The 11,151-nt window shown below is 34.8% G+C and overlaps 2 protein-coding genes across 2 annotated transcripts; both read right to left on the bottom strand.

The window, feature by feature from the left end:
- Positions 1-546: 546 nt before the first annotated feature.
- LOC107662995 (histone H4 transcription factor-like) lies at positions 547-5,143 on the bottom strand (the record flags this gene model as incomplete). Its single annotated transcript, XM_016453131.1, has 9 exons — positions 5,001-5,143; positions 4,205-4,412; positions 3,166-3,395; positions 2,908-3,007; positions 2,092-2,244; positions 1,829-1,906; positions 1,604-1,724; positions 1,336-1,474; positions 547-724 (listed from the first exon to the last, which is right to left on the bottom strand). Coding segments are annotated over exons 1-9 (1,225 nt in total), but the record flags the coding sequence as incomplete, so codon positions are not given.
- Positions 5,144-6,463: 1,320 nt separating this feature from the next.
- Positions 6,464-9,797, bottom strand: LOC107662994 (UDP-N-acetylglucosamine--dolichyl-phosphate N-acetylglucosaminephosphotransferase-like). The gene is made up of 7 exons (XM_016453130.1): positions 8,904-9,797; positions 8,692-8,812; positions 7,820-8,033; positions 7,555-7,701; positions 7,052-7,136; positions 6,701-6,889; positions 6,464-6,518 (listed from the first exon to the last, which is right to left on the bottom strand). Exons 1-7 carry the CDS (start codon positions 9,065-9,067, stop codon positions 6,464-6,466), a joined length of 975 nt encoding a protein of 324 aa, XP_016308616.1. The 5' UTR covers positions 9,068-9,797.
- Between the last annotated feature and the right edge of the window lie 1,354 nt (positions 9,798-11,151).

Below are 11,151 nucleotides of genomic sequence, written 5' to 3'. Positions count from 1 at the left end.
GTGGTCAACCTACTTAAAAGTTTTGATTCATTGTTTATTTTATTTATTTATTTTATTTTTTTTGAAAGAAAATAATATATGTTTATTCAGTAAGGACACATTAACCTGATCAAAAGGTGACCCAACAATATTTATCATGTCACAAAAGATTTGTTTCAGATAAATTATGTTCTTTTAAGCCTACTCATCAAATAATCCTGAAAAAGTAACGTTTTCCACAAAACATTTTTTTTTAATAATAATAAAACATTAAGCAGCGCAAATGTATTCAAGCATATTAGAATGATTTTTGAAGGATCATGTGACACTGAAGAGCCCGCTTTTCAGAGAAATAAAATCTATTAAATACATTTAATAATTATTAATTATTTAATCATTATTAAAACAGAACAGTTGTTTTAAACTGCACATTACAAAAATTACTGCTTTTGACTATATTTTTAAACATAAAAAAAAACAAAATAAAAATAAAAAATATATATATATAGTAAAAATGCAGTATTGTAGGTTTCCACATACACCATCTAATGTTTATTGCACACAAACCTAGCAAGAGCTTTCTGAAAACAAAAGCAAAGTCAAAGAGGAAGACTTCAAACCTAAATCTCGGGTGTCCTGAAGGCCATTTGAACTGATGTTTCTTGCGTAAATGGGCAGTGAGGTTATTCCCCCGGGTGAAGCACTGCTCACACACGTGACACTTATAGCGAGGAGTGTAATCTCCCTAAATGCAAAACAGCACATTAACGTTTTTAGCTATTCTGAAGCTATGAGCTGAAAAGGAGTGCAAATGTAATGATGCAGAATTGTATTCACTTTCTGACGAACATTAAGTTTTATTTTAATTGCTCACACTGTTCCAGACAATGTATTCTGCCTTTTTATTTTATACATTTATTGTGGATTTATTGTGTTGCTGGCTGTAATAGAGATTATCACTAGATTAGATAAATTATTTTTATAGATCAAACCTTGGACCTTATTACATTATTTCTTGTAATGATAAACAATTCTTACATCAATTACAGGCTAAAAAAAACAATCTCACAGAAATTACATTTTCCTGTTTACATTTGAAATCAGGAAAAAATGGTAAAACAACATTAACAGTTAATGTACTAATTTTATATATTACCATTTGCTTGACCTATTTTTTTATTTGCCATATTCATGTCCAAAAATAAAATAAAGTAAAATTTGCTATGTCTTACCAAACCTGACTTACATTATTCTGTGGTACACAAAAGAAGATATTTCATTATTTTATATTGATGTCTTCTTATTGGCTCCTAATATGTAGATATGAATGTAGCTGGCATTTTCTGACTGGCTCACCTCATGAATGCGCTTGTAGTGGTTCTTGATTGAGTAAAGCGAGCGAGTGGAGTAGTCACAATCTGCAAAGTCACATTGATACGCTGGCTCACTGCTGTGCGTGTCTAAATGCTTCCGCAGATCTATCAGGTTTTTACAGCTGAAAACCAGACAAACACAAACAATCTGACAGATCATGTTCTGACAAACAGGTCTGAAATGGCAGAATAAAAGATTAGAAATACCCAGGGGTTATGACTCACTGTCTTTGGCAATGCAGTGACCTCACCTGTACTCGCAGTAGTCACAGCTGTAAGGCTTCTCGTTGGAATGACGAAATTTGATGTGGTTTCTCAGCGAGGATGGTGATGGACAGGTCATATCACAAAGAGGACATTTATAATGGTTGACTTTGATCAGAGAACAGAGAAGAACATCATAAGGAAATAAAGTCTTCAATACAGCAGAACAAAGTACAACCATTATGACACTCAACATACAAAAAGACCCATACCATGGTTCCTCATGTGGTCTCTCAGCAGCCTCTCAGTGGCAAAACGCTTAGAGCAGTGAGAACACTGAAATCTTTGACCTACAGTCACAATCGCACACAAACAAATGGGTGCAATGAGCCATACTAATCAATCTAATCTTTTTTTTTTTTTTGGTATGTTCAACAAAAGAATTCAAAGTCTCAAATTTGTTCAATACAGAAGGTTTTCAGATTCTGTTATTGCGGTTTCTGCATGTGTACAAACTCAAACACAACCCCCTCACATTCTATGGAGGTTTGCCGTCGAATGTGGTCAAAGAACTTTGTGTTGTTGGCAAACATTCCTCCACAGGTCGGACATGCCACCAGCTTTTCCTGTGTGTGGCTACGCATGTGCTCTCGCAACTTAAACCTGCCCTTGAAAGAGGCCTCGCAGTCTAGAAATAAGGAAAAGTTAACATTTAAAAAATGTGCAGATCTTTAAAAATCATTACGAGCAAAGAAAGCTTTCAGGAATATTCAAATAACTACGATGCTTAATATCTTCTACCATGGGGTTCACTCTTATAGGTTGTACAAATAAGGTCCAGAACAGACAAAACGGACAAATATTAAATTTTAGCATTAACACAAGGTAGCAGTCTGGACATTATGAAGTATAATAACTGATTATTCTATTCTTTATGATTCTGTGTTTATTTCTTAACTGACTTGCTGCATCTAATGAATGAAGTGGTTCTCGACCAGGTGCCAAAAACTACTAGAGTGCCATTTTTAAAAACATTAAAAAGCTACAATCATTTATTTTAGATTTGTTTTTGTTTTTTTGTTGAAGAGTTGGGGTTCCCAGTGAATATATAAGGTAGCCTATTTTTAAATGTGTGATCTCTGGATCTGGAAAAGTCATATTATAATGAACACACATTTTTATATTTATGCTTAGCTCTAACACATTTCATCAGGTAGAAATTGTAAAATTTGTATTTTTTTTTTAATCCTTACCATTAATGCTTCTCCACTAAATTACAAATAACTAGAAAAATCATAGGGCTTTCAAATATTGTTGTGGACAATGGAGGGGCCTTGAAGTTGTTTCTTACCTTTCCAGCCACAGAACAACACATTCTCTTCATTAGCCTCGAGACAATGGGCATGCATCTCCACATGTCTGTAGAACCACTCCGGATTATCCATAGACATCTGAATACAAATACGCTTATCAGCTGAGCACTTTATTTTGAAAGCACTGCCAAACACAATACATATAATTGAATAAAAACTCTTCCACTTATTCTTCACACCTCAATAAACTTGATTTGACAAGCCACATACAGTAACACTTGGGATTGCTTCCATACCTCACAGTGCTCCCAAAGACAAAGGAAGTTCTCTTGGACCTCAGGCACAATGTTGCGGTTATGGAGGCCGACCGAACAGGCACCCATGTCACTGTGGCCCTTGAGTATAGCAAGACCCCATTGCTTCAACTTGGTGTGGTAGCAATGAAAGAACATGTGTCTGAGAAGCTCTGCATTTCCTTCCACTGAGCAGAAGCCACAGTCTCTCCACAGACAGTTATGCTCCTCTTCTGTAAAACATGCAGGCAAGCCAAGTATTGATTATGGACCAGACCAATGGAGTCAGCGCCACAGGGACTCTGACTGCCAGAAACCTTGAGCTGAGACGCCTGCCATGGCTCAAAGTCAACACTCAACAATCCTCCACCGATGTAACATTAATACAGACAGTTGAACAATGCATAAAAATGTGCCAGTGCCAGTTGGTGGAACGTAGAATAGATGAAGAAATAAGAAATGTTATGCGTTACTAGCACAACCCCAGCACTAATAGTCCCCTTTAAAACACATTATACCAGAACTGATAAGCTATTGTTTATATTGTCATTTATTTTGCAATGTATGGTATGTTTATTCTTAGAATTGAATCTTTACTAATTTTTACGCAATAACTTTACATCTCACAATTGCAACAAGAGGAGACTTTCAATCTAAAGTATTATTTATATTGAGAAGTTTTATATTTTGAATTAGCTTTTATTTTCAGTTTCAGTTTTCATTTTAATTTTAGTTTCATTATACAAGTTTTTATTTACAAAATCGTTAGAAAGTCATTAGAACTAGTCCATATGACTCATACGCAGTGTGAGACATCCATAGTCACCTTTCATTTTCAATGCATGCAACAGATATTCTTCAAAATGTTTCCTATTGTGTTCCATAAAAAAAGTTGGAACAATATGATGTTAAATAAATGATGAGAAAGTTCATTTTTGAGTGAACTATCCCTTTAAGACAAGAAAGATAAGTAAAGAAATGCTTCCATTACAAGACACTTCCATCAACACGGACACCTGACACTTTCAAAGGGTGGAAGCACCTGGTAAGTCTGTCTCACTGTCCACGGTAGCTTTATAATGTTTCTCCACGTGCTGGCAAAACTCCTGCATCCTGTCAAACGTCTCCTGACACGAGCCCCACTCACACGCCAGCTCCAGCTGCAGCTCCTCTCTGCGCAGGGCGCGTTTACCCGACGGCGGCATCCTGCAGCACTGAATGTAAAGCACAATGTGTGGTCCTCGCGTCTTCTGAAACACATGCTAAAGTCACATGCGAGATCTAACATGACTGTAAGTTTGTTCTGCACACCGCAGCTCGAGCTATCTGTCCATAGCTGCCAGTTTGTTTTTAAAGGCGATAAACAACCACATTCACACTATGAACTGCGCCAAAATGATTACCTCCGACATATTAAAACTTCTTAATTACCAAATGTACAGCTAGTAGTTTTATTAAATCATAGACGACGTTGTTACCTAGTATGACACATAGATGGTTAGCAAAACAAAAAGCCAAGTTAACATTCTGCCTCCATTTTGTTGACTAGTGGCTTCGGTTGAGAATAATTGAATGTGTTTTCATTCAAGGATATTTCAATTAAATTCAAGTTTATTTGTACAGCGCTTTTCACGATACAAATCGTTGCAAAACAACTTTACAGCAAATTAAGTTAATACAATATGTAGTGGTAGCTTATCAGTGGTGACTGTCAGTTAATGTACATATGGCAGAAATGTACGGAAAAATCAATTCAAGACGTAATCAAACAGACGATGAACACCATTTCGTGAGGGAATGCGTCTGCAGTTGTTTAAAAATGTTGATAAATAACTCACCTTTTGCAAATACTTCATCAAACATTTCCTTACTTTTTTCCCATGAAATAACCAAACCAATCAGAATTCACCTTTGCGGCGTCGCGTTCAAATCTCAGCCAATCAAATTGCAGCCTAGCAGTACATCACAATTATCATTCCCTCCAACACCTAAACTCAAGTGTTCCGCAGCTCGATTTGCACTTTGTATTCAGTGTCTTACAACCCTAGTCTATTTGCTGTATGGCACTACTTTATGTAAATCTGCTTTGGAATTGCACCGAAATTATTGTGCTATATTAATAAATCTCAAGAAAGCGAAACACATTTTTCTAATACACAGGAAAGCGCGCGAGAGAGTATAAACTGTGATATCAAGTAATTGTTTTCCAGATAATATTTTAACAATTTGCTATCATTTTAGTACAATTACAAATAAAAAAAAAACATTTAATTTTGCAAACATAATGTTCTTATTAAAAGACTACACACTTACTATGGTCACAGTATAAACGGGTTGCTATATATTAAACTTAACAGCTGCCTTTGTATTTGTAGGAAAGGGACCACCACATTTGAGAGTCCTTGGCATATAATAATAACCTGTAAAACCCTCACGCTAAATAATTGAAAAATGAGTTCTTTGTATTAGTATTAATGTTTGGGTTATGTTTGATTTTTGGTCTGAAAACTGCATGAGAACAATATAAATATAAAACATATAAAATATACAACAATTGATCTATAAAACAGTATAAATATAGAGCACTTTTTCCTTTCCGGAAGCTAGTATGGTCCATTGTCACATTGGTTTATTTAAATCAGTCAAAGGCATAATATTAGATTTGTCACACACACACACACACACACACACACAAATACAACTGCATATATCAAGTAATCTTTCAGAAATGTTCTCAGAAATTTCAAACTCCCTAAAATATTCCTGAATGTAACTGTTTTCCATAATCTTTCAAAATAGAACCCTCTTTTCAGGTCAACCAAAATAATTAGATATCCTTACGCAGACATTGTTCATTATCTACAGAGCTTTCATGTCCCAATGACAGTTAAGGGCATATGTGTACACTGTCCCATCTCATGCAGATATATAGACAGAGAAGCTGGAATACAGTGTGTAGTATCAAGATTCCATACTTTATAGAGGACAGGCAGTATAGTTATCATTCTTACAACAATCAGTTTTGTTTCAGTTTTGTTTGTTCTTCAAATGAAAGCAGCAGGTTGTAAAGTCTCTCAGGAGCTTGAGTGGTCTAGATGTCGTAGAACAGACGCACAAGATGATACCGGATTCCAAATGCCACGGCACTCCCCGAGACCTGAGAAAGAAATATTTATTATCTCAAACCACCAAAACATCAGTTTCTTTTGAAGAATTTACACAGTCTTTGAAAACCTGCATTCATGAGGTAGCCTGATTTTGAAAATGTGATTTATACACATGGAAAAGGCATGTAAATTAATCAAATCTTAAATTTGATTAAAGGCATGCCAAGCTTTCCCGTGTCAGACTGTAACCTGCATTAATCAGTTTTAGAGGTCAAGCTCTCATCTCACAACCATCTCATAACCAAAGAGTTTAACACTTTAAATGCCCACATATTAAATGAACTTTCAATGACTGTCAAAATAAATTCTACTGCAAATAAAAAGGAATCTTTGTTATAGCTTGATTTTAAAATGTTAGTGTAATAACCCACCTAGGCAGACGATGTCTGGGACAGGGAATAATGTGAAACAGCTGAGGCAAAGAGTAAATGAAGTTGATGATTTGGGGGATGAAGAAAAGCAGCATGGTCTTACTGAAGTGGCCGAGTATCCCAACCACTGCAAACGTCATTCCAGCAAAGTAACAGAAAGTGTCTCCCACAAACACAGAGGAAGGGTACCTGATAAAAGATATTCAAAGGTTTATTATAGGTTCAAAAATAGGAGTGGTTGAGGTTAAGATTATTATCAGTGCTGATTGTCAAACTTCAGTTCAGCATTTTAATGGGCCGTCTTAAACTAAAGTAAGTAAAGATGATCAAAAAGCAATATATTTAACAAACCAGTTGTGGTAGAAGAGGGCTAATGTGGTGAAAAAAAAGGGAATCATGAAGTACAAAGAGAAAACATGGTCATCCCTGTAGTCTCCTGAAAGAGAAACATTAATCAAAGATCAATTGAACAATATAAATTAGAGAATATATCTACAGACCTACTCAAATAAAAATCAAGCAATGTCAGAGAGGTTTAAACAAATTAAGTATAATGTGACACTGAAGACTGGAGTAATGACTTCTGAGAGTTGAGTTTTGCCATCACAGGAATAAATTACATTCAAAATATATATAAAAAAAAAAAAACAGTTATTTCACAATAGTACTGTTTTACTGTTTTTAACTGATCAAATAAATACACCCTTTGTGACCATAACAGACTTGTTTCAAAAACATAAAAATATTATTTTAAACTTTTGAACAGTAGTGTATATATAAATGGTATAAATTATGCATGTGGAAAGCAGGTGGAAAATTTGATCAAACAGGTTGAATAGAAACCCTCTGCTCACCATTGAGTTCCAGTATATTAAAGAGGATGATGGAGCCAGATATGAAGAGAGCTTGCCCAGACTCAATGCCATTGATACCAGCCAAGATGTTGATGGCATTTGTGCAGAATACAGCCAGCATTCCCATATATACATAATACAGAATGCCTGAAACACATTGTATAAAAATGCTGAGAATAGCGACAATCATACTGCACATATCAAACAAGAGGGCAATACAATCAAATCTAGAGCACCAGACATTTAAGCAGACTGTCAAACTCACCCAAGTCCAGATGCATCCCCAGCAGGACACGGAAAGGTTTGGGCACGACGATGAGAGTGTTGCCAAAGTTAGTGAAGTAGACCATGAGTAGAGGCAGGGAGGCCATAGTGGGCAGCAGCAGCTTGTGTCTCCATCGCAGATTCAGAACATCATCAGCAAAGCCCAGGAATATCATGCAGCAGATGGCCAACAAAGCACCAATCAGCTGCACAAACTACATGGACATATGCACAAATGCCATAGTTATGACTGATATTTTTATATTACATTATTTCATATTTATATTATTTATATTGATATTTTATATATATATATATATATATATTTTTTTTTTTTTTTTGTTTGTTTGTTTTTTTAAAGAAATGATTTTATTGAGTAAGGGCAGCTTTGCCATTACACAAATTACATTTTATTTTATTTTTAAGTTAAAATAGAAAACACTTATTTTATAATAGTATTTTACGATACATATTAATGTTTTACTTTATGCTAACTTTTATTTTGGATGCAATTAATCGCGATTAATCATCGCCCAGCACTACTTAAAATATAATTTATTCCTGTGATCAGTGACAGTCTTGAGTGTCACATGATCCTTCAGAATAAAATGATATACTATAATATTCATAATATACTGATTTGCTGCTCAAGAAACATTTCTTATTATCAATGTTGAAACAATTGTGATGATTAATATTTTTTGACATGATATTTTAAGCTTTTGTAACATAAATGTCTCTATTGTCACTTTTCATTTAATGCCACTTTAATTTAAGTTCCTTAAAGAAACTGAACCCAAACAGAACAGTAGTGTAAGTGGTGAATTCTTGAAATGTGTTTATTGTTTTATCATTAAGGGATGATTAACTCACCTCGTTGTGAGGGAACCGTTGACACTGCTCTCCCATAAAGCACTGGAGGAAGGGGACAGGGATGAAGAGGAAGAGAATTATGAGGAAGACTGTGCCACTGATTACACCTTGCGATTCAGGCCTGGTTAATAAGGAAAAGAGAAAGGAGTTAAATTCAGGTTCCAAACATCAAATTGCAATTCATATGTTTGATGTAAAAATCAACCACGTACACCTCTTTCTTTATGGCTTTATTTAGGTCCATGCCATAGAGTCTGGCAGATATGAAATGATCCTTAAAAGCAGGAATCAGTTTGATTGTTGCAATGCACCCAAGTGCAGACATACAACAGTTGATGATAAGAGGAAGAGCAGGAACTGGAGACATCTTCTCCATGGACTAACACGACATAAAAATACAATATACGGTATCTACTGTACTATATATCAGTTATATGTGGATAAATCTAATTGAAAACAGCGTTCGATTCCTGTCAGCAACATTTAAAACTTTTGTGTTGCATATCCATAGTGGAGCTGTCATTGGCTTAAGTTTCTTCGAGGCTGACAAAAATTGGATTACATTTCAAATGCAGCTACAGACCACATGACTGTAGACATCGCTGAATGAAATCGCGTGCATAAATGACAATTTGCTTGTTTTCTAATCGACCGAACCGTTTTTATACAAAAGTACCGAATCAATGAAGGGCAGTTCATTGGCTTTATGATGACAGCTAGATTTTCATAAGCTCGGGTAAATTACAGTCAAGCGATAAAAAGAATCCTGGCCAAATAAGCACCGGTTCAGGTTATGAGTTACTAGTTACTCGTAAGCTTCTTTGACGTCAAAATGAGATAGATGTATCAGTTTACTGTATAGGTTTGGCTCTGATCTCATCACAAACTCCACGTCTACTTCCGTCAACATAATCCGACCGCTGACTGGGTATATTAAACAACCTGCTTATTATACTCTCATAAACTGTTGGTACGACAGTAAAAGCTTCGAAGCGTAATACTGCTAAACACGCGGTAGTGATCAGGTAGGTCTTTTATCAGAGAAATACGTAAATATATTTGCTATCATCTTGTTTGCAGTCGAACCTTTGCACAGACGTAACACAACCGGAAACAAAATTAATAGTACGTTAAAGGTCTCATTTTCAGTGTAGAAACCATAGACTTCAAAAGGTAGAAACATCCTGATTCTGTCGCTCAAATTAACAATTACGTTACTCTTACAATTTACAATTACTCTAATTTTTTAGAAATACCAAATGACAACAACATTAAGTCGTGTTATTATTATTACTATTATTTGTCTTTTTAAAAATATTCTTTTTAACATAGCCATACATTTTAATATTTGCCTTAAAAATGGTATTAAGCTCATACATCTTAGTTAAGGAATAAAGGCTGAAAAATGCAATGCTGTAATCTTATATTTGATTAAACATGTATTACAAGAACTCAGACAAGACATTGGAACAGGGATATGACATTTATGCTCACTCTCTTATAATATCATATAATAACCCTATGTTTTTTACAACAGTGAACACAAGTGATTTACAAGCATAAAGACAATACACAAAATATTATAAGATGGTTACAAAACATGAAAATGAATACATTACAATACAATGAAATAAATTCAAGCATATTAAAACAATAATATATTATTATATGTGTGTATATATAATATATTATATGATTGTAGTTAAGTAAGTATTTTATAAAATTATATATTTTTAATACAATTTTATAAGTATTACATATAGAAGATTATTACAAGCTGACTTTGAATTTTTTTAAGAATACAAATATGTATCTATATATCACCATCTTTCTTGAAAATATAAATAATTGAATATATATTATATATTTATCAAATGTGTTTATATTCATATTATGTTTGAAAATGTACATTATGAATGTAAAATTTTGCTAGAATATTAATAAAATAATACTAATGTAATATGAAGAGAGTAACCAAAGAACACAATTTTGGCTAATACAGAAGTTGGCTAATATAGAAGTAGAAACATTAGCCCAAAACGCAAAATAAATGGATACTTGTATCATAAAAGTGATGACAAATGGAACATAACATTCTTATGTTTATGACATAATGTGAATCCTCATAAACATCAGCGACAGCGAGTGCGCTTTGTGGCGCGCACCGCGCAGGCAGTGAATGTGCGCACTGCGCATGCGCAGTTTCGGCAGCTCAAGCGGGTGTGCGTGTCTCTTTAAATACGTGCAGCGCGTACGCGGTGTGTGTTTGTGTTGCTACACTATTTGACAGCTCGACTGTTCTGTTCCTGCGCATTGCCATTACAGACCATCCGACACCGTCGGTGGGAGGGGGCACATTTTCTCTTGAGTTGACAGCGCAGGATATTATAAATGTGTGGTTTTATGTAGCACGCTAAAGATTCACGAAACGGAGGCCATGTACCGATCAACTCAGGTTTG

This window comes from Sinocyclocheilus anshuiensis, unplaced genomic scaffold, assembly GCF_001515605.1.
Source record: "Sinocyclocheilus anshuiensis isolate Anshui unplaced genomic scaffold, SAMN03320099.WGS_v1.1 scaffold2241, whole genome shotgun sequence".
Classification (NCBI taxonomy): Eukaryota; Metazoa; Chordata; class Actinopteri; order Cypriniformes; family Cyprinidae; genus Sinocyclocheilus; species Sinocyclocheilus anshuiensis.
This window is presented reverse-complemented; position numbering and strand designations above follow the sequence as displayed.

Bases quoted from the DNA above. Each gene is read 5' to 3' on its own strand.
- LOC107662994 (XM_016453130.1), bottom strand. From the start codon at position 9,067: ATGGAGAAGATGTCTCCAGTTCCTGCTCTTCCTCTTATCATCAACTGT. The intron at 8,813-8,903 runs GTACGTGGTTGA...CTTATTAACCAG, and splicing joins AAAGCCATAAAGAAAGAGGT to GCCTGAATCGCAAGGTGTAA. The intron at 6,519-6,700 runs GTGGGTTATTAC...TGATTAATGCAG, and splicing joins CCCAGACATCGTCTGCCTAG to GTTACAGTCTGACACGGGAA.